The sequence below is a fragment of the Tursiops truncatus genome, chromosome 11 (genome assembly GCF_011762595.2).
Source record: "Tursiops truncatus isolate mTurTru1 chromosome 11, mTurTru1.mat.Y, whole genome shotgun sequence".
Taxonomy (NCBI): domain Eukaryota; kingdom Metazoa; phylum Chordata; class Mammalia; order Artiodactyla; family Delphinidae; genus Tursiops; species Tursiops truncatus.
The window spans coordinates 75569816-75593761 of NC_047044.1; the positions used below are offsets into that span (position 1 = coordinate 75569816).

The window sequence follows — 23946 nt, forward strand, 5'->3', positions numbered from 1 at the left end:
TTTATGGTGGAAATCCACCAAATTGTTCCCTCCCTTCAGCCTCTTTGGCCATGAGATGGAAGATCTGACAACCATTAATGTATCAGCTGTAGTCATCCACCCAGAAGGTACTAGTTTTAACTGATGTACCGAAAGCATACAGGCCCATGAGTCATGAAAGGAACTTTTGAAAGCCTCTGTATGAACAAATTGCTCATTGCTAGCCCTCATGGTTGCCCACCTGGTTTCCATCTCCCACATCATATTTGGGGTCTTTTAAAACGAATAATTTTCAGACCTACACACTCACAATATATCCAAAATAGCAGATAAAATGAACGTCTGCATTAAAGATAAACACTTTAACCCTCACTGCTGTTGAAAGTCCCCATCAGAGAGTGGTGTTCAGCATCTTCATGTTCAGAGCTTCCTTTTCCACTCCTGATCCAGCCTCATTATATGTGGCTAAAGATAAACCTGCTACCATTGCCTTGGCGACATATCCATTTGCTAAAAGAGGAAATAAAGCCCGTGGTTTATATTAAATTTTCTATCTGCCAGGTTTCTTACACTAATTTAGGAAATACGTTTTATTTATTTATTTATTTGCCCGGGCTGCGAGGCTTGCAGGGATCTTAGTTCCCCAAGCAGGGATCAACCCCGGGCCCTCTGCAGTGAAATCACCAAGTCCTAACTACTGGACTGCCAGGGAATTCCTGGGAAATAGGTTTTAAAAGCAATAGATATTAGTAGCCTACAAATAGTAACAGGAAAATATTTCATAAGGGAAGATACTCATGAAAATGTTAGAGTTTATTTTTTAAATCTGAACCAAAGAGTTTTGGTGCCATTAATGTTCTTTAATGTTTTCTACTAAAATATTATTTCTGCTCTAAAATTTATACTATGTTTAGTCTTTTAGTGACTTCCTGGATTTTTCATATTGGAATTTATATATGGTTAAAGAAAGTAGAGATTATACTGAGGAAGCCCTAACTATAGATTTGAAAACAATAAAAGATTAGTGTTTTAAGGCTATAGTGTGTAAATCAGATAAAAATGCAAGTTTAAAACTCAAGAATTTTTGAATCCTTATTGTAGGTTTCCAGCAGAAGGAACTGTAGCCTCATAATTGTTATCTGTTATTTACACTCCACTTCAAACTTCCTGTGATTTTACTTTCTTTTTTCCTTTTATCAGATTCTGTTGGTAAATGAAAAAAAAAGAGATGGAAGAGTTTTCAAAACTGAACCTAAACACTAAAAAGTAGCAGATTGTAGAACAGCAAAACACCACAAAAGTATTCATAGTGTTTAATTTCCACGCTTCAATTTGTTGGCTAGAAACTACGATTAGCAGTTATCTCACACGTATTGCTCACAGTTTAGGAAATCGGCTAGGCAGCTTTCCCAGTAAATGCAGAGAAAATGACAGGGCCTGCACTCTGTTGGAACAGAAGTACATCTAGACTATGTTTGGGGGCACAATGCCAGAGTCTGCATTTCTTACCTTGTAAATAACCATTGTTATTGCAATAGGATTCTCACCTCCAAAGTTATTCTTTTAATTAATTTCTATGTTTACCTTATTTTCAAAGGGATTATTCTAATAAATCATTGAATTCTGAAAGCATTCAAAAATTACCTCAGTTTAGTTTGTTTTTTATTTACAGGGACTATTACATAGCTAACTAGTAGAATACCTAAATACTAACAGTTGTTGAGTACTCATGTAATATATAAGTGTTTTTATACATCATTCATTCATTCATTCAACATATCTCTATCTTCTACTATGTGCCCTATTCTAGGTCCTAGAGACAGCTGTGGACAAAACAGTCCCTGCTCACATGGAGTTTACAGTCCAGTAGGGAAACAACAAATAAATTAAACATAAAGCATGTGTATGAAAATAAGTCTATGAAGAAAAATGAAGCAGAGAAGGCAAATAGTGACTGTGTGTGTGTGTGTGTGAGAAAGAGAGAGAGAGAGAAAGCATCTCATCCAAATGATAAGTTGACATATGAACAGAGACCTGAAGGAGGTGAGGAAATCCAAAACTGGATCTCAGGAGGATGTTTGTTAAAGAGTACTGAGCAATTATTCATTGGGTGTTTCTTATGAACCACTTATTTAATCCTCACAGCAGCACTTCATGGTAGGTATTTTTATTACTCCCATTTTACAGTTAAGAGGATTGAGGCTTAAAAATGTAAAGAAACTTGCTTAAGGCCACACTGTATACAAAGGACAAGTTAAGATTTGAACCCAGATCTGCCTCATTCACAAGCTGTGCTTTTAACCATCCTGTCAAATCATGCAACTACCCAATACCAAGATGTCTACGTGCTCAATAGGCTATTAGGCTAGTCAGTTACAACATCACACTTGGAAAAAAAATCAATTTGAGAGGAAAAAAGTAAATGAAGTTTGGCTCAATCAAATAAATAAATGAGAAACATTCCTCTCCACCCCCGTGGTGAAGGATCTAGATGGAAACAGAGCTGACCTTGTAAGTTATGGCTCTCCAGGCACAAAAAACAAAGAATGACCCAGCTGACCCTGTGGGGCAGGTACTGAAATTGTCTTTCAAAGCAGCATTCACAGAGCTGCCACAGGAGGCCGGGAGTAGGGAGGGGGGAGAGGAAGAAGAAGGGAACAGGAATGGAGTTTGATGTTGGAAGTCTCTATATCACTTCCCCTTCAGTTCACCCTTCTCTTTTCAGTTGAATCTCAGCACCAGGTTTGGATGTTTACATCTGGCTATATAATTGAGTTCTTCACAAGACTGGTCCTGCAGGGATAGAAGGAACTGCATCCAAGACCCACCATCCACATGGCTTCACTTAAGCTGACAAAGGGTGGCAGAGCTATCACCGCTCCAGCTGTCCAGGCTTTGGACCCCTTGATTTCCTCTTCACCCCCGGAAGGCCTTATACCTGTGCATTAAGTGTGTGTGCGAAGATAGAAGGGTATGCTGTAGGAAAATGAGGACAGGGGAAGCTGTGTTCTCCAGCCACTGAATAAGTGGGGTTCTGCAATAACTGAGTGATTTGAGGGAAAGTGGACATACAATCCCAAGCAATCAAAGGGAAGATTATCTTAATACCAGGGGTAGGTGTTTTCTTTCTGCTTCTCAAGTCTAAAGAGGGAAAGCAGGACGAATGGAGTGGCTTTGTTGTAAACTTTAAGGTCAAGGACTCTTTCTGTTGAGCTTAGCTCTCAAGTTCTCAGAAGTCAACTAAGTGTGAAACATAACTAATAGCCGGGTAAGTATAAGTTGTGGAAGATAGGACTGAAAGTCAGAGGCTCCTTCCATGGGACCCCTACAAAGAGCCTATCATAAAGAGGACTTCATCAACGTTAGCAGGGCTGTTAGAAAGTATCACCTATTGCAAGTGTGCTCTCTTATTGGAGTTTCTCTGTGTGGGTGTGTTCCTAAGAGAGGAGTGGGTGAGCAAGAGTGTACTGGGTACAATTTGAGTATGTACAAGAGAAAACAGAAACTCTCAGTGAGGAAAAACATAGGTTTACGGGACGGCATCTGTGCAAAAAAAGGACACAGTCCCTGAAACTGTACTAAAGGAAAAACAAAACAAACAAACAATTTTAAAATGTCTTATTTTACACAAGACATCTTCTTGGCACATTTCCCTCCTACTTCCTTTTCCGCCTGACCAAATAGCCCCTTCTCACCCCAGGTCCACGAAATGTTTCGAACAGTCTGACAGAGCCTGACTAACCAGAGAGACTACTCACTCCCGGATCCCAGAGGCAAACCCGAGCCCAAGAACAGAAGTGACTCTCCAGGGTGCACGTGCCTGGAGGTCGGCCCTTGAGCAATCAAGCGGAAATCACATCCTTTTCGAGGGCTGGGCCGAGGCCGGGCGAGGCAAAGAGAGCGGTGCGCGGCCCCGGGCCACAGGATCCGAGGTGACTCGGAGAGTGTGCACGCCCTGGGGCGGACCGCGCCCCTCTCCCGTTTCCCTGCAAGGAGTTCAACTAGTCAGGTGTCGGCGCGCGCGGCCCGCGCGGCCCAGCTCCCTGGCGGATTGCGCTTGCCGCGCTGGAGCCGCGCCCCCTCTCCCGGGCAAAGGCCCAGCGCCAGGATTCCCGAGGCCTCGCTCGCCGCAGCTCTGGCCTCTCACCGGCGCGAAGGCGGGGCCGGAGGCGGGGCCGGCGTGGCGGGGCGGGGCTCGTACCAGTGCCCCGGGCTCCGCCGCAGCTTCGCCCGCAGGTCTAGAGGCAGGCGCGTGGCTTGGTCGCCAGCTCCGGCCCCATGGCAGCTCTAGGCTCCTCGGCTGAGTGCGGCTACATCCGTACAGTCCTGGGCCAGCAGATCCTGGGGCAGCTGGACAGCTCCAGCCTGGCCTTGCCCTCCGAGGCCAAGCTGAAGCTAGTGGGGAGCAGCGGCCAGGCGGTCAAGAGCCTGCGGATCCAGGAGCAGGTGCAGCAGACCCTGGCCCGGAAGGGCCGCAGTTTCGTGGGCAACGGTGAGTGGAGCCCCGCTGTGCCCTGTACCGCCCCCACCCTGCTCCTTATCCCTTCCCTCCCCCTCCCTCACCCTCAGCGCCCACTTGCTTCGACTCGCTTCTTCCTGAGGGTGCGGAACCTGGTGTTCTGCCCACCTGTGGGTCGCCGGCCCTTTGTACGATCTGTCGCGCCTCCAGACTCAGACCAGCTTACTTTGGGAAAGCACTGTTTTTAAAAACAAACTCTTACTCAGATGTGTCGTATATGTATCTACGTATATTAAGTGTTTATATATATATATATATATATATATATATATATATATATATGAAAAGAATTCAGTCCAAGATTCCCTTTCTTAACCTATTCCCCTAGGCCCCCCCGCCCCCACCCCCACCCCAGGGGACTTCATCTGGAGGCTCCGGCAGTCTGTAAATACTTTGAAATTCTCTGCAGAAATTTGGTATGATCATTTTTCTGGGAGAAAGCGCCCCTAGGTTTTACTAAAAATTTTTAAAGGATCTATGACCTCCATAAATATTTTTAAAAAGAAAACCTGAAAACAGTGGCGCTCCTACAACCTGTAAATTGCGATTGTGGTGCTTCGCCCAGGTACTTCGGAGCACTCCACCCAGTGTACTGAGCGAGTGGTTGATCTAGGAAGTGAAAAGATTGGGTAGGAGAGTTTGGGCTGGGGAACAATCACCCCACCCCACGGGTGACGAGGAGGAGAAAGAAGGGGACTTTGGCCCCGCCGGCAGCAGCCCCGCCGGCCTTGCTGCGCCCCGCCAACGCACTCGTGAGCACAGCGCTGGTACCTACGAAAAATTAAACTTGGAGGTGAACAGAGTTAAAACAACACACACACACACACACACACACACACACACAAAGAACACTATATTAGTAACTGATAGTCAAAGGAGGTGGAAGGGGAAGAAGATGGCAAACCAGTTGTGAAAATTAGAGAACGTGAAATATCATTTCTCTCCTGCTAAAAGTCAGATGATCAGAGCCACTCAGTAATTCTTTTACTAGTTGTTTAATTTATTTTTTCATTATAAAAGTGTTCTAGGCTTATTATGGAAACGAGAGGAAAGAAATTAAACAGTTAATTTGGGTTATCAGTTGTTTCCTGCAATGTTGAACTGTTTCTCTAGGAAGTTAACTTGAGAAATGGCAAATGTAGAACCCATTAGGAAAAAGAAAAATGCTTGCAGATCAGATCAGAGATTTAAAACAGCAGACCCTGCGAAGCTGTATTGTTTTACATTTATGTAAAAGAATTTTAAAGGATCAGGCAATCAATATTTACATACTTGAAAGGTAAAGAGATGTTTAATAATTACAGTTGATGTAATTGTGTACCTACTATGTGCCAAGAATTGAACTCTGTGGTTTGCATTCATTATGTTACTTATGTTTCCAGAAAAAAAAAAAACTTGTGAGGTAGGGTGCTTTAATCCCCATTTTACAGATGAGGAAACGAAGCAGTTAAGTAACACTCAATTTCCCACAGGTAGTAAGTAGCAAAACTGGTAGTACTTAAACTCCCAAGCCTGAATTTTTAAACTACTCATCAGCTATATTGTTAAGCTTTTTGGTAATTAATAGAAAGTGGGATTTTAATTAAACCTTAAGCCTCTCTAAGCCCCCATCCCATTTTCCTTTAAATAAAACTGAGATAGTTCTGAGAGAGTGGGGAGGTCTCAGTGACATAGAACTGCCACAGCACATGGAAAAAAGAACGTATATTTACATTTAGGAGTCCGACTAAAGACCCTAGGACAACTGAGGTCAATTTTTGACCAGTGGAGTCATTGCACCCCTTTAGTCTGTGCAGGTCCAGTGCCAAACTGAAACCAAATTAGCTACTTCTGCATAGGGGAACACAAGGGATGCACCTGAAATATCCTTTCTTACCCTCTGAGAATGGCTGGCTAGGAAGAGCAACCAGACATCAACTATTCAATAAATGCAGGGAATGAACAGAAGGAAAGGGAGCATTGCCGAGCATCTGCTATGTGCCTGACCCTGTTCAAGAATATGTTTGCATTTTATTATATCCTTAAAACAATTATATGAGATAGATATGCAGATCCATTTCACATATGAAGAATGTGTCAGTCTCTCAATATTTATTGGACGCTTAGTCCCAAACCCACACATGATTTGTTCTCTTGACAATGGCACATTCATGTTGTTTGGTGAATTCAGGAACTATCAGGTGAGTCTGTTCTTCACGCAGGGCACTATGCAGGTGCTGAATTAAACATACACTCTCCTTGCTTTAAAGCAAGGAGTTCAAAGTCTGTAGAAGGAAAATGCTCTCTCTAAAAAAATGCGTTATCAAATAAAAAATGGTAAGCTACCCAAAGGAAGAAGAGCCAACGAATTATAGAGTTTAGAAGAATGAGTTAGACTACTAGCTGAAGGGAATTTTGAAAAGCTTCTTGGAGGAATTGGGATTTTAGGTCTCAAAAATTCAGTAGGATTGGACAGAGGGAAGGGTTTGGAGGAAGAGCATTCTAGGAGGGAACAGCAGGAATATTACACAGTTCACAGAATTGATATCGTAGATAGAACAAAGGGCACTGTCATGATGCTTCTGCTCCAATGCTTAGGGCAACTGCTTGAGTCCAACTAAGAAACAAAGTGTTTGAAATATTTTTATTGCAACAGGAGCTTCCCAACAAGCTGAAATACACTCAGCCTACACAGAAGTGCAAGCCAGGCAGAGAGATAAGGCAACAAACAACACCTATTTACTTTAAACCTCAGCTTTCTGAGACTCAAAGGGGAAATCAGCTTCAAAGGAATTTAGCGTTAACACACCATGGAACAATTACCAGGGGTGATTTGTGTATGTTGTTTAATTAAAGTTCTTTGAAAAGGTTTGGGGGCTCCTAATGGTTGTGAGTATTGTTTTTATTATTTCCGTATTACTATCCTGTCTCTAAAGTTGAAACAGACAGGCAGTTGTTGAAACAGTGCTGGCCTGGAAAGAATCCTGTATCAACATAAATTCCGGGAAGAAATGACCCTGGTGTTAACTGCTGTTAGCTCCAGGGACCTGGAGAATTCTGAATTGTTGACATACCTGTAAGATTGAGGCAGCAGATAATATGCTGAAAACAGGGATGAGATAAATGTGACTGATTTGTTGATAAATACCCTGCAAGGGTCTTTAAGCTGTCAACTTCTCTCTAATGCCTTTATATAAGTGAATGGTTTTCATTGTAAATTACTCTAACTTTTGTTATTTTAGATTGTGTTGAACATTTTAAAATTGGCTGTAACTCTTGGGGACGGGGGAGTGGGGGGCGGGGGGGTGGTGGTGTGTGAAACAGAGGTGTATAGCAGCACTGTGAGATGAGTCTGTATTGTAGGAAATTTAAAAAATTCTTTTATAAAAGTCACATAGAAGACATTTAAGAATTGCAAGTACAGTATTAGCAAAGGGAAGAATTTTTAGTGTCCATATTCTATTTATTACATTTACTTTGAAAGTACTACTACTTTACTTATTACAACAGTTCCCCCTTGGGTGCCTGGGTAAGGAAGAAAGTCATGCTTTAAATTATTGTATGTATACGATACGTATAAAACACAATGAACAATATCCTAATAAAATTTGCAGCTTCTCTGGAAATCAGCCAAAGGCATGCTGTTTACTTAAATGGTTTTCCTGGCCAAGATATTTTGAATATCTGTAATCAGAAAGAATTTTGGAGAAAAGACTGAAAATTGGCTAAGGTAGCAAAAAAGGCAATTAATAGGTATTATTTGTGGGGCAGAGGCCCAGGGTGGGGTGGGGGGGAGTTAGACATTGTTTAAATCCTGTATGAATTATTTGTTGCCAAAAAAAAGGAATGCCAGGAATGAAGCAATTCTGGAAGCGAGGCGACTGGTCATTTAGAAAGCAGGAGAAATCAAGAGAGAAGGAAAAAAAGTTAGATGGTGGGGTGGCAGGGACATGGCCATGCTGCTGTGATTGTAAAATGTCAGTAGTGCTACATGATTTAATGTACTTCCTTGTCTGCCAGTGTCTAGCAGATCAATTGCAATGACTTAAAAAAAAAAGTGCCTTTTTTTTTTTTTTAGAAATTCTTCTGATTATAATAAGTCAAAGGAAATAGAATGTTAACAACATGGTGATTACAAAAAAATTAACTCCCCTCCCCTAGAAATGGTGAAAACACATCTTTTATGGATAAGGTCTTGAGTGAAGGCGTGAGTAGGGGTGCTTCAGAATCAATGGAAGTATTAACAGTGTTTGATTATAAAAGTACATTGCTCTATGTGTCCCAGATAAGGTGCAAGAAATTTCCTTAAGAGAAAACAGCTGTTCACTTAGGCTTTTTAAAAGACTGCATTAATGTTATTTACGCCCTGTGTTAGTAAGTTCCAGTCATGGGAACAGCTTACTTGAATTAGATATTCTAGGTATTTGTTGTTCACATTGGCTTATTCTCCTAATTGTTTTGTATATCAGCTTTAAATTTTTCCCCTATGTGTTAAAATAAGGTCATACATATTTACTTTATTTTATCTTCAAATAGTCAACATTAATTTTACACTCATTGAATTTCTGGTCTGATCAATAGAAATTATTAAAAGCTTAATTTTTTTCTTTTCTGAGAGCAAGCATATTATTGACAACCTATCTATGATAATAATGTATAACAAATATGCTGCTAAAACCTCTGGAATTTATATGTCAGACTTGATTAATATTGTCTGTAATAAGATCATTTGATACTATCTCAGATGACATTCAAGAATTTTAAGTTATACAATTCTGAGATAAATGTTGGACTCCAACTATTTTGTGCCAGTACACAAATGTATGAAGACATAAATACCATACTCCTTCTAGGGAAGTAAACAGTAAAAGGAGTGTTGCAAGTGGGAATAGACACAATTAGTAGAAAACTTAATCTTTGTGCTAGAGTGAGCCATCTCACTCCCCTGACTTATTAATATAAGAACAATAAGCAGAATTTCAGGTCTTCTTATAATAGAATGATTGAAAAATCTATTGTGTATATTTTGTGTTATGCCATTAATGGTGATTGGATATAGGACGTAAAAACAGTTGCTCTATTCTTAAGTGCTTAAAGATGAGCTGGGGAGCCCAATCAATATGTAGACTTAAATGAAAAGGCATATTTAGAAAAAAGAATCTTGAGCATTTGAAAACACAGCTCACCATTACCATTAAAAGAATTCACATATTTGTTTTCTTGGAGTAATCAGCTTTAGGCTTAACAATATTAATTGGCCAAAGCATCATAATCAAAGTTCTGCAATTCCTTGATATCCAGAAGAAAATTACTGCTCATTAGAAGCTTAATAAATTATTCCCACTTTATCTTAAATCTCACTAATATGTTCACAGGATACGGGTGAGAAGGATCACATCCGAATTATTGTATCTTGATTACCTTTTTCTTTGAAGGAGGAAAATAAATGGAAACTTTTCTTGACAGATCATAGGAACTTATAGAATACCAAAATATTGCAGATAAAACACAAGCCATACAGATAAGAGAATGACAGTAAATATATATTATGCAGATGTAGAATCAACCTTGCCACAACGAACATAGTCATCTTTTCTAATCACTTAGCGTCTGCCTGCATTTGGGGGAAAATTTTTTTTCTCTCTATATTCCCAGAATGACAGAGAAACAGTAGGAAATATTTGAGCACCTTCCATCCACTCCAAGACAAAAGCATACATGCAACTATCATCTTCACATTTTGGCTCCACTGTGGTAATCCACAGGATAGATGTGTAGGCCTGAAGGATTAAGTGCAAACTGAATGTGTATAACTAGGATATTTTTAATGTACAAGGAAATATTGACTAATCAACCATTAACTTGTGAGGTGCTGATGAAGGACTGTGCCAGAAATGGTAGTAAAGTATGTGATTCTTTATATCAAGAAGGTAAATCTGGCCTCACTCCAATTCATTCCTCACCTAGGTAGTAAACTTTCTAAAATCTCAGCACATCATTTCCTGATTTAAATTACTTCGGTCTCTTGCTGTTCTCTATAGGAGTGAAATTCTTATTCAGCATGGCATTCCAAGTTCTCCATGCCTGCATCTTCTCAAACTGGGTCCTATCACCACTACTCCCACACCCAACCAAACACCAGCGATTTATCTTGCTCGATTCCTATCCCTACCCCCTACTGCCCTCACTCGCCTCTCCCTTCTTTTGGCTGGGTTAACTCTTAAACGCCACTCAAAACTCAGTTCAGTTGTGCCCCTGTATAGGCAGCCGTCCCTCATCCATCCTGATCCAAGTTAAAGATTTGATCACTGTGATGCGCACAAGATGTTTCAGTAGGGGAAAAACATGAAAAAATGCAGGGGTTTTCTGAAAATACATTTGGCAGATTTGGTGAATTTAAAGAAGGGACAGCAGTTATGTATCAGTTGGGAGAGAAGAGGTTAGTACTGTCAAGTGAGGGGCAGTGGAAATATCATGTCTTGAGTCATTACAAAAACCTATAGCAAGTTTTTAAAGCAAAACGTTCTTTAAATTCATCTTTTTTGACTATTAGTTGTATCACTGTGAGTATAATGTGCTATTTGTCATTGTGGTTCTAAAGTTTTACAAGTGATCATTATGAGGTATCTCAGAAAATGAATTGGCAAGAATGCCAAAGTAAGGTGATAAATTATAGGAATTCATATAGATTTAGAAACCTCCAGGGTGTACCAACTTAGTGCTTTACTAGTGTGCTAAGTTACCAGTTTATAATCACAAATTTTATGATCACATATTCTGGCTACTCAAACAAAATACATGATATAGACACCTGCAGTATAAAAGGGCCTTTTTTTTTTTTAAGGGCCTTTTAAATATGTGTTTTGTGGTTATCTAGAGCAGTAATTTGAGGATTACCCCCAAAATGTCATAAACTGATGTCATAAACTGCATAAGAGGCTCCTGAAAAATAAGGACTTCTGGTGGCTAGTTAGTATATTATTAGTGGGTGATAGCCATTGACTTAGTGACACAGTGGCACATGGAGTGTGTGGACCTTTTGCTAGGATTGTTGGTCTGTCCCTGGCATATTCAACTTTCTTTGAAGCCAGCTCTGCTCACCACTGTACTACCAACACTGACTCCTGGCATATTCCACTTTGTAAGAACTCATAGCCAGTACTTTCCAACTGTACACTCAGTACACTGAGTTGTTCCTCATGGTTGATTATGTGAGCTTTCTTAACTGGTAAGTTACAGCACTGCACATTTTTCGTTAATTTTTCAATAATGCAAAACATTATTAGGCTTTGGTCTGCTTTAAAACAATTTTTCACTATAGTTTTTTAAGCCAACAAATTCCGCTCCTCTTCCAGCCTGAGCAAGTGCTTACCTGAGTTGCACACAAGGTTGTAGAATTGCAGTTTGTGTGAATATCTGATCATTTTTCTTAGAAAGTAAAAACAGAAGAAGATAAAAGAAATATATTTTTTTTAATGTTAAGTCCAGGAAAATGAATTCTATGTTATATGCCCACACAGGCAAAGGAGTCCTGTTGTATGGTTCTTGATGGGTCCTTACATATTTTGTGTTTTCTTTTAAGTACCTACTTTTGTTAGTAAATTATTTTAAGGATCCATTTAAATATGAATTGCTATACAAATTCCTTCTGATAAGTTTCAAGAGGTCACGTAGTTAAATCTTTTTAAGGTATATGGAGAAAGAGAGCTGTTGCTACCCAGAGGTTGCTGTGAAAAGACCAAATACCAGAAAGTGATAGCTTTCAGAGCTTTCAGACTTCCAGAATCTAATCTCTTTCCATCAAAAAGACCATTGTGAATCCACACAGTGAAGGCAACTGCTTGTGATTGTGAGCACAATAAATTGTAGCATTTAAATCAGTACTGGTAGTGAACACATACTGATTTCTATGCATACCTGTTTTCACGGGAATTTCTTATACCTCCATCTCTACACATTCTCCTTTTAAAGCTCAGTGTGAACCAAATCAGTTTTTCACCTATGCTCAGAAAGTGCTAGATGCTTGAAAGAAAAGATGCTTCTCTGAATGTGAATGCTACTCTCTTCTCTCTAATATAAGCAGGTTATTTAAAGGTCTTGTTTGTTTGTTTAGCAACTCTCTATCATCTGCTTACCATAAGGGAAGCTGTATTTTTAAACGTGCCCAGATACCGGTAATGGAGTCACAATAGAGGCTTGTCAATTTGATTTCATAACTATATTAAATTTAACCAATTGGGTAATAAAGCTGGTCACAAAAGCTACAAAGAACTGATTATGGAAATTAATTTTCTATTTTTAACCCTAACAATATTTCATTATTTTGGACAACACTTGCATAGATGACCAGAAATCAAGATATTTTCCCACGAACAGCTGCTTAGGGATCACATCATTCAGATTAACATTCAGAATTGGAAAGAGAGAAAATTACATTTCCCGTGAGGTCTGCACCTCTGCAGTCTTCTGAGCAATTTGGAATCCTTCCATCGAAACCAACCCCCCTCGTTCTCACCCTTCCACCCTGCCCCCACAATTGCTTTGACCTGAATTGCTTGTTATTTGAGGAGGATGGAGTTCTGTAAGTGCGTCCTGCATTTCCCTTAAAGTGGGCTCCATAGATGTCCACAGTGTTCTTAGAAGAAAAGGTGTGGATAATGTTGCCTGAGTCAGTATTATTAATAATTTGAAATAGTCCCTAAAAATCATTGCCTCTTTAGGAGACAGCAAAAGCACATTATGCAGCGTGTAAGTGAAACGAATGACCAGTTAAAACCACAAAATGATCATCCTCAGTGGCTGGGTCAATCAAAAATAACCAGAAAAAGCCAAATTCAGTACCCGAATCAAAACTCTTAGATACAACACTGTGTAAATTAAAGCATGCAAACTAGTTTATCCCTCTTTCTACAACAGATTAATTCATGAAAATGTGTGGAAAACAGATTTTGTGACCCAAATTCTTTTTTAAAACCGTATCTCATTTTTGCATGTTGCTTTACAATTTTAAAAGTATTTGAATGTATGCTTTCTCAGGTAAACCTCTCTCTCAGCAACTCTGTTAGTAGGTGGAATTATGGGAAATAAATCTAGGCGATTTGTCCAGACACACGGAAAGGAGTAGAGTTGGAGGCTCCAGACCAAGTCCACAGATTTCATCAGCTTAGGGAAGATACCCACATACTTCTGTGATGTAAGCAAGCCCTTTGAAATATAGTCATGCTCTAATTTTCCATGTTAGAAAATATGGATTTTTATGTTGGATTTATTTAAAGCAGTATGTGCCTGTATGTATAATATGTTTTTGTTGCTTTCTTATTTCTGTTTTTGGAGAAGGGCATGGCTGAGTTATTTTATATGTTTAACTGTCATATTATTATTTGTTTTATTCTCCAATTGAACAGAAAATAATGACTTGCCTTAAAGAGGTTAGTTTCCATTCTGATTAATATTTATTTTTTAATTCTACCCAGTTTAAAATTTCTTTAAAATCTTAGAACACAGCTGCTAATTCATTAATCCACTATACTGATCTCAAACTCAACGACTGCCTAGGCAAATTAATCTGCGTTATTTGTCGTTTAAGATTGGCGTTTTAACTAGAGAAACCATCTATTGAGCCATCCTGCAGGTTGACTATCAGGAGTCACAACTTTCCTTGAACAGGAAGAGTGTCTGTGGTTTAAAGATCTAATCTGGTTTTATTCCCTGTTACCAACTACCTTGTAGTTATTTTGGGAACCAGTAAATGGGTCTCAATTCTTTCATCTGAAAACTGAAGGAGAAGCTTCCTTTTAAGGATTTATGTCAGCAAATAAAGAACTTTTACAGAGTATTTGGAGTTGCCCAGGTAAAGGTTCTAGAGGAAAGAGAATGACTGTTTTTGGTTCTCATTAAAAAAAAAACTCTGATAATAATAATCTCTCCAGGGTTTTGATAAATGGCAATTTCAGAAGAGCCACAGCGCAGTCAAATAGTAGAGATCAGTGGAAAGGATGAGCCCAGAGTTCAAACCCGATATTAAATCTCTTCACAATTTGAAGCAAGTAATTTGTTTCCCTCTTTTTTAAGGGACATGCCAATAGCTAACTCTGCATCACAAAGTATTGAAAAATAAAATAATTTGAGCTCCTTAAAGAAAAGTAGTATTGAAATGTAAGGAGTTGCTTTAAAATGCCTTAGCAGCCTCAGCAACAACGTGAGTTAAAGAATGTAAACTAAACATTTAGCCTCCCTTCCCACACCAGCAGGACCCTTGCAGCCTGCCTCCCTGATAGCCTGGGGTGGGGGTGGGGGTGAGAGAAGGAACAGTGGGGCCCTAGTTGGGGACTACCGACAGCCTGGGCAGCCTCAGCAGGAGCCTCAGGCAGGCATTGAGAGCTACTACTTAAGCCTCTCACAGCTTTTGCTCTGGGGTCGGACGGAAGATTCCTTTCCCTTATTCAATGTCCAGGTTCCAGGCATCCTCTGTCATTGAAGTTAAAAATTAAGGAGCTGCCTGACCTTTTGCTAACCCTTGAGAAGAAATCAGGCCCCTGGAAACAGGAGAAGACTGGCTTGACTCAACTCTCTTGGTCTTTAGGGTGACAGTTACAAGCCTGCACCTGCCTCCGCCAGGAGCCCTTGAGGCCTGAAACTTGTTTACCAGCCAGATTATTTGGCTCCAGGAAGTAACACACATATACAAACATAATTTGAGATGGATTCATACTTTTTAGCTCTCTGGCAACAACACTCTTCATTCCGCCTCTACCTCAAAATAACTTGTGAAAGTATTGTCAGTTAGACTCTATAACAATTTATTGGAAAAGTATGTTGCTATGTTCCAATTGTACTGGAAAGGGTCTACCTGTGTTGTTTTATTCCCAACATCTTTCACAAGTCTCTCAATCCTGCAAGAGTTGAGTATTTTATTTTTTCCTCTGATTTCTAAAAGAATGCTACGTGACAGAGTAATTTTGGTTAAAGTTAGGGAACTAGAAATTACCTAGGTTTTAGAGATCTTTTATTATTTTGATTAGGCTTTTTTTTTTTGTAGGGCAGTGGGAGATCGCAAAAGAACAAACAAAAAGCTGGGAGCTTTTTAAGCTCAAAGAGGAGCATTTTAAGACTTGCCTCAGTTGAGAGTCCCTGCAGGCCCCACAGAGCTGAGCAGGAAGGGCTGCCTCCTGTGCAGTGTCTGCAGGAAAGGGCTGACTTGTTATACCCCAAACTAAGAACTAGCCGGCAATTTGTTTGTGGTGTACAAGTTGATTCTCTCTCCTGCCTAACTCTCATGTTGCTAAATGCCTCAGGCCCCGGTTTGGCATTTTTCAAACTGATCCATGTTTTCTTTGACCACACCACCCATTATATTTATTGCCTTCACCTACATCCTCTCAGGAAGCTTCAGAGTTTCTGCCTTGGGTATTCCTCTGACTTACCGAACTGTTAACTGTAATTAACATTTTTAGATTTTTGTGAAAATCTCCTCTCTCCTTTCTTCCCTTTTCTCAAAAAAAAATTTTTTTAAATAAATATTTTTAATTTTAATTCAACTTTTAGTTTGAAAAGCTTGTGGAGAATGTTGTCATAACCTGCAATCATTTGCCATATCCAAGGGTCCTGTTAATAACCTAGCACTTAAAAAACACTAATGTAAATCTAGTACTTGTCATTGACCTTAATTTTTTTTAATAAATTTATTCATTTATTTTTGGCTGCGTTGGGTCTTTGTTTCTGCGCATGGGCTTTCTCTAGTTGCGGCAAGTGGGGTCTACTCTTAATTGCGGTGCGTGGGCTTCTCATTGCAGTGGCTTCTTTTGTTGCAGAGCATGGGCTCTAGGAGCAAGGGCTTCAGTAGTTGTGGCACGTGGGCTCAGTAGTTGTGGCTCGCAGGCTCAGTAGTTGTGGCACACAGGCTTAGTTGCTCCGTGACATGTGGGATCTTCCCGAACCAGGGCTCGAACCCGTGTCCCCTGCGTTGGCAGGTGAATTCTTAACCACTGTACCACCAGGGAAGTCCTGACCTTAACTACTTAAATTTAAAATATATTATTGTTATATAATATTTACTGGTTGGCCCACTTATTTTAATATATGCTTGATTACAGGAAATCTTCACCGAACTAGCAGTGTTCCTGAATATGTCTACAATCTACACTTGGTTGAAAATGATTTTGCTGGGGGCCGTTCACCTGTTACTAAAACGTATGACATGCTAAAGGTAGGATACCAAAGAATATAACCCTAGTTACCAGGTTACCAAGAAAACATTTTTAAACTTCTGTAGGTTATTTTTTAATGTTTACTGTTCTCAAGTATTACCATTTCCTAAATGAATTATGAGAAGTGGACACCATGGAAAACTGGAAACTTTAAACTATTAAATCCTGGTGCAAATAACTAGACAACCAAGTCTTATTTAAAGACAGATTTTACCCAGAAAGGAGCTGACTTCTCCGTGTGATTCAGAGAAACCAACACCTTGTGTAATAGTCCTAGAATAGTTAATCTTCAGCAAAGATGAAAACTGATTCATGCCTCATTTAAACTTTATTTCTCTCTTGCGCAGACAGGTACAGCTGCCACTTATGAAGGTCACTGGGGGAGAGGAACTTCGCAGTACAGCTCTCAGAAGTCAGTGGAAGAAAGGCTCTTGAGGCAGCCTCTGAGGAGACTTGAGATTTCCCCGGACAGCAGCCCTGAGCGGGCTCAGTACACACACAGCGAGCACCAGTACAGCCAGAGAAGCCAGGCCGGGCACACCTCGCGGCAGCAAGAGAGCAGGAGGTCCACGCTTCTCGCGCCACCTCGCTACGCCCGCTCAGAAATTGTGGGTTTCAGCCACTCCGGGGCGGTGGGCAGACAGCGCCACTACGACTCGTACAGGCGCTACCAGTACCGGTCTGTGAATGACGCCGTCTTTGACGGCGCCCAGGTCCACCCGGTGGTGCTCACGTACCCCAGGCCTGGGACCAGCCACAGCCTGGGCAACCTCCTGGAGAAGGAGAACTACGTGACTGCAGGGCCCGCCGCGGGGCAGGCCAGGCCGGCGTCCGTGCAGCCGGGCACGCAGGGCCGGGCGGCGCGGTCGTCCTGGCATCAGAGCTCCTTCCACAGCACCCGCACGCTGAGGGAGGCCGAGTTAGGCGGGAGGAGGACCCACATGACTGTGGGCCAAGTGGCAGCAGGAGGAAGTGGAAACGTGCTCGCGGAGAGAAGCACTTTCACCGACGCGCAGGCTGGGTGAGTCCCCTTCTCAGTCTGCAGCACAGTCGGTGCCAGCACATTCTGTTCCCACAGCTCTTACCGTGTGAGCTGGTGCTCCTGGGGCTGCAGAGAAAGGCTTCCAGAGATAAGTGATTAAAACAATGACTTCTCAGGCAGCTGCCTAATTGACAGATTAGCCTGTTTGCCTCAGGGACAGGGGCCAAGCTACCTGCTTGTATGGCAGCTCGGCGGGGGAAATGTGACTTTTAATCCATCTGTTCCAAATTAGATGCTGGCTAAAGGGATGGCTGAGGGATGGCTGCCCCTTGGCTATATGAAAATATGCTTTGAATGAGAGCTAACTCCAGAATAGACCAAGCAATGGATAATTGCATGCATCAATTATTCTCAATCATTCCTTGAAGTAAAGGAAGGAAAAAGGCAAAAGTGTTTATTCCTGGTGCTAAGAGTGAACCTCAAATGCTGTTTTGATAACACTACCACAAAAAGATGGAGCTAAGCAAAGGCAGCTAATTTCTAGATGTCTCTTCCTTCCTTTGATACCTGATAATTTTACTTTTTGATTCTGGTATCAGTGATTGGAGGGATTTTGTTTTGCAATACTGAATAATTAAAATAATTGAAGTTTCAGAGTCATTCCTTTGCCTCTCCTATTTACTTTATACCTTGACTAATCTAGTTTTTGGAACTTTAACCTTTATTCAAGTTTAATGGTGGAACACAAATTTCTTAAACTGAGGAACTCACTAAGAGAAAGGTTAAGAAATGGATGGATGATTAATTACATCAGTAACTCCCAAAATAATGATGTGGTATCATTATGGTAAAACATTAAATACATGACTTTTAAAAATTTCTAATGGAAGTTGTTACCTTTAATCATCCCTTTAAGTGAAATTGTGCAGTATACTCATTGATTAGGTAGGCACTGGTGAGAAAAGATGTTAGGGCTAATCTAATCTTGAAGCAAGAAATATTTTTTATAAAGCAAAATTGAGCATGAGACTTCCAACATTTCTTGTAGAAAGCAGATCTTTGTCAATATGGACACATAAAGAAGAAAAATACATGAGGTAATTATGGAGGAAAAAGCTGGTCAAGTCTTTTAAATGGATAATTCAAGATGTATTAAATGCCTACTGTATTCTAGGATTTGAGTCAAGCACAGTTTTTTTCTTCTTTTTTTTTTTTCAAGCACAGTTTTAACAAAATGATTCTAACAATAACAAAACTATTGTGCCACGCTCTCCAGCAACCGGCATTCTTCTCTTCTTGCATCTCTGTGTCCCCACACTGCTTCCACCACCTTGTCACTTCCCAGTCTGTCATCAACCCACTGCAGTATGGCTTTAGTCCCCACCATTTCACTGAAATAGGCTCCCCACAGATCTACCAATGATTGCCTTAATGCTACATCTGAAGCAGTCCTTATATTACTCAGTCTGTGGGCAGCATTTGACACCACTATCTGTGAAATTCTCCCTTCCCTGGGTTGTCGGGGCACCAGCTTCTCCTGGTTTTCTCTAGCCATGTCTTAGTCTTCTCTGAGAAGACTTTTCTGCATGCCCAAGGAAGTCATCTTCATCAACCCTTCTCTTCTGCTCTTGGTGCTCTTCTAAAGAGGCCCTGTGTACTGCACTTGTATCCTGTGATTCCCAGTGTTTTATTTTCAGCTCTGTCCTCCATCCTGAACTCTAGATCTGTATGTATTTCTAACAAAGTCATGGACTCAGTATGTTCAAAACTAAATCTATCAGCTCTTTCCTACCCTCTACTTCTATCTTCTCATACTAAAGTCCTAAATTTACATCCTATCTTTACAAACCTGGGAGTCATTCTTATCTTTTCCCTCCATAGTCACATATCACCAAGCCATATTTTATTCTCCTTAATGGGTCTTAAATTTTTACCCTTCTTTCTGTGTCTATTGCATAGGTCTCTCTGCCTCTGGTCTTGCTCTCTCAACCATTCTCTAGGACCATTAGAATAGTCTTCCCAAATATGATGATTCCTCTCTCCAATTTATAACCTTCCCATAATTCCACCAAATTTTTGTGCTTTTTACCATGGCACACAAGGCCCATGTTTTCAGCTATGCTTATTACTCTAGTCTCATCTCTTTCTACTATCCTCCACCTGTCATCATCACCTTCCCCAAACACATCCCCAGTCAAACCACCTCGAACCTCTTTTACTTCTCTTAATGGAAAATATTTATTTACATATTTTCTTTCTCTCTTTCTGCCTTCCCTACTTCTTTCCTTCCTTTCTTTCCTCCTTCCCTTCTTCCTTCTTTTCTTTGTCTATCTATCTATCTGTCTCCTCCCAGTAGCTTTGGCTGGCTACTCATGATTCTGGATCTCAGTTACCACCCTTTCCCTGACCACTCCCCTCACAATCTAGTTTAGGAGCCCCAGATAGCTGTATTGTGTGGGTGTGTCTACCAGAATAGTATATTGTGGTTGTTAGTTTTCTTATCTGTTCCCCTTCTAAATTCGAGTTATTGTTTTAATAGGGTGGATTTTATTACAATAATTGATCATATTTCAAAGACTAGAAGGAATACTTGGGGTCAAGAAATTTAAAATAAAGGGAAAGAATTCTATTCTTGATGATTCCCAAAGTTGTCATCCTAGAGACCAGAAGTCATAGAAATGAACACTTCTTGAAATTTTTGCTATGTATGGAAAGGAAAGGGCGTCAGGGATATTTCCTATAATGATCAAGGTGGCATCCATATCTGATTCTCTTCCTCCTTTGGTGTGCCCCATGGCTCATTTCAGTTCCCCGGGCTGCCCCCTGAGAGCTCTGCCCTTGAGAACTCACACTCTGCTCTCCTTTGCCTTGCAGTGTCTCACATTTCAACCTCTATCCAGTCCCTATATTTGGAAGCTGCTTTTTTATGTCTAGTGAAAATCCCACATGTAAGGAAGTGTTCTTTCATATTTGTGGAACGTTCCTATAGAGTAGTTAGGTAAAACTATAAAGCTACATAATGACACAGGTATTAAACAATGGATCTTTGTTTCTAAAAGAAGAATGGCTGGTCAGTTTCTAATGCAGCTGAAAATCAAAACATTGGAGTAAAGAGAGATAGTGAACAACTGTTCTAAATCAGACTAATGAAAAAGGTTTAAGAAATCACCAAGTAAAACACTGTAGATCAGTTTTACTGAAAATATGATTTCTGTACCTATGGAGGACTGGTGGTTCAGCAAATGAATATTAGGTTGCTCCAGTGTACGCAACACTGCAGTAAGCACCATAGAGGATCCGTAAAAAAGAAAATAAGACACATCAAGTGCTAGATTGTACTAGTGTCTATAGGAATTCAGAGAACAAAAGAGTGATGTATTAGTAGAGGGAGAGAAAGGTGAGAGACTTTATCTCTGGTAGGATCACCAGTCAACTTTGTGACATAGAGCAGCACAGAGCAGAAAAGATGTCATAAAAACTTCCCTTCACATCCTCTTAATTAACAACCTCTCTAGTTCTTTGATTCCTCAGGTCTCTTTTAGTTATATCTTTCTTTCCATTTCCATTTTTAACAGCCCAGTTCACAACTTTATTGCTTCAGCTAAGACTCTTGTAGTGCCCTCAAAACTGTGTCTAGAGACACATATCCACTCCAAAGTCATCTTTCCAAAGCAGTGCTTTCATCACACCTAAAATCTTTGTGAGGTAGGGTGATTTGCATTTCCTAAGCATCTGACAACACGAGGGAGCTCTTCATTCATCATCTGGTGTTTGCTTGGCCTTCAGAGCTATTCTAATATCTGGGAACCAACCTAGGGCAGGGCTGTATTATTATTGGCAGGAATGCGGTTGCTGAGGGATTGCACACCTAAAAACAAGGACCGTTTTTAATTTTTCGTATAATATCTCATATTCTGACCAGTGATATTTTACACTGCTTCCTCTTTACATTTTTGTAAAACATATAATTGATATCATATTAACTAAAGTTGTTGAAAAGACTCACTTCTGGAGAATCTGCTCAGTGGATAATGGGGCCGAGGAACAACTGCTCATCCTGATGCTTCCCTCCCCAACCCCATCTCCCAACCCACATTTCTACAGGCTTCAAGAAATGTTTTGTGAGTGAGCAGAAAGGGGGGAAAGAAGGACGAAAGGGAAGCAGGGAAGGAAGTAGGGAGGAAGAGAGATTGAGGTGAAACCAGGCAGGACCCTGCAGGGCCTTGCCTGGGTGCAAAATTCCCTCCATATCCCACGTTTCTTGTTTGAAGAAAGGCTTTTGTCTCCTAGGCCCTCTCTGAGTTCCAAAGAGCCGGCTCAAGTAGTTAATGATTAGAACATTGGAGTCACAGTACTCCTAGTTCATCCTGAAGGGATATAGATAACAATCTAACACATATCTCTGAGTTCTGCAGAAACTAGGACCGCCACTCATTGTGGATAGTGACTATGTGCTGACCACCAACACCTAGACCCCATACTGGTTGGAACCAGAAGGTTGATTGTTGAGATTCCTGGAACATCATCCTGTTACCTCACCACCATCAGAAGAATGTCCACAATCTGATCAGGCACCCTGCAACCCTCACTCCTAATTTTGCCTTTAAAAACCCTTCCCTGGGGCTTCCCTGGTGGCGCAGTGGTGAAGAGTCCACCTGCCAGTGCAGGGGACACGGGTTCGAGCCCTGGTCCGGGAGGATCCCTCTTGCTGTGGAGCGGCTGAGCCCGTGCACCACAACTACTGAGCCTGCGCTCTAGAGCCCGCGAGCTACAACACTGAGCCCGTGAGCCACAACTAATGAGCCTGTATTCCACAACTACTGAAGCCCATGCCTAGAGCCCATGCTCCTCAACAAGAGAAGCCACCGCAGTGAGAAGCCCACACACAATGAAGAGTATCCCCCCCACCCCACTCACTGCAACTAGAGAAAGCCCGTGCAGCAACAAAAACCCTAAAAATAAATAAATAAATTTATTTAAAAAAAAAACCAAAAACCCTTCCCTGACAGCCATCTGGTCTTTTGAGCATGAGCTGCCCATTCTCCTTGCTTGGGTGCCCTGAAGTAAATGCTGTACTTTCCTTCACCACAACTCTGTGTCATTAGATTGACTGCTGTGTGTTGCACTAGCAGACTCCAGTTTTGTTGGGAAACGGGAGGAGTGCTATGGGAGAATAGAGGAGGAAAAGAATAGCTCTATCTGGGAGTAGGGCTACAGGAAAGATTTCACAGAAGTGATGATATTTGAATTGAGTCTTGAAAAATTAAGAATTAGGTAGAAGGGGGGCTTCCCTGGTGGCGCAGTGGTTGAGAGTCCGCCTGCCGATGCAAGGGACACAGGTTCGTGCCCCGGTCCGGGAAGATCCCTCTTGCCGTGGAGCGGCTGGGCCCGTGAGCCATGGCTGCTGAGACTGTGCGTCCAGAGCCTGTGCTCCGCAACGGGAGATGCCACAACAGTGAGAGGCCTGCGTACCGCCAAAAAAAAATTAGGTAGAAGGGTGGGCTTTCTAGAAAAATCAGAGAGAGTGGCTTGTGAAGAGGCGTGCAGTGTTTAGAGAAGGATTAAAAGTCTGCTGTGATTGGAGGATGGGTTAGTCCATCAGGGGAGGGAGAGGAGATGGGGTGGAGGATGGCAGGAGATGGAGTCAGACTGAGGTCAGAACATATGCCATGTTATAGAGTTGGACTTTACAGACAATAACAAAACAGGAAATTGATGCCCTGACAGCTGTGGCAGACCTTCTTGTTGAGGAAGTCTTCGTTATGTTTTGGAATTGTTTTTAATGATAAAGTAAAGTAGCATTAGGTTGGCTGGTAGTGAATGCAGAAGTTCTTTGTGAATCATGTTCAGGAATGGAATTAATTGTTGGTGTTAGAGACTTGGGAATTCAAACTTTCCTGAGTCATTTATGACTTACGAAGTACATTAATGGCTGAATCTTGAAAAAAAAGAAGTGTTAAACAGGAGGTTATTCTTAGGTTATGAATGATCTTTCATTAGTTTAAACACCTGTAGTGGTGGATGGTAAAAGACTTAAAACTAATTTCACTTTTGATTTCCCTGTAAAGGAATTGGAGTCCATGCATATGAAATATTTCCATCTCTTTTTTTTTAATAGATCTTTATTGGAGTATAATTGCTTCACAGTACTGTGTTGGTTCCTGTTGTACACCAAAGTGAATCAGTGAATATGCATATACCTGTCCCCATATCCCCTCCCTCTCGAGCCTCCCACCCGTCCTCCTTATCCCACCCCTCTAGTTCATCGCAAAGCACTGAGC

At 41.1% G+C, this 23946-nt stretch overlaps 1 protein-coding gene across 1 annotated transcript in view; it reads left to right on the top strand.

Annotated features, from left to right (window-relative positions):
• The first annotated feature begins 4014 nt into the window (after nt 1-4014).
• The window catches only part of PKP2 (plakophilin 2), an 83839-nt gene continuing 63907 nt past the window's right edge, over nt 4015-23946 (top strand). Inside the window, exons 1-3 of the mRNA XM_019935366.3 lie at nt 4015-4471; nt 16570-16682; nt 17031-17704. Of these exons, the coding sequence (XP_019790925.1) occupies nt 4258-4471; nt 16570-16682; nt 17031-17704 (1001 nt within the window). The 5' untranslated portion in view covers nt 4015-4257. The remainder of the gene's footprint in view (nt 4472-16569; nt 16683-17030; nt 17705-23946) is intronic.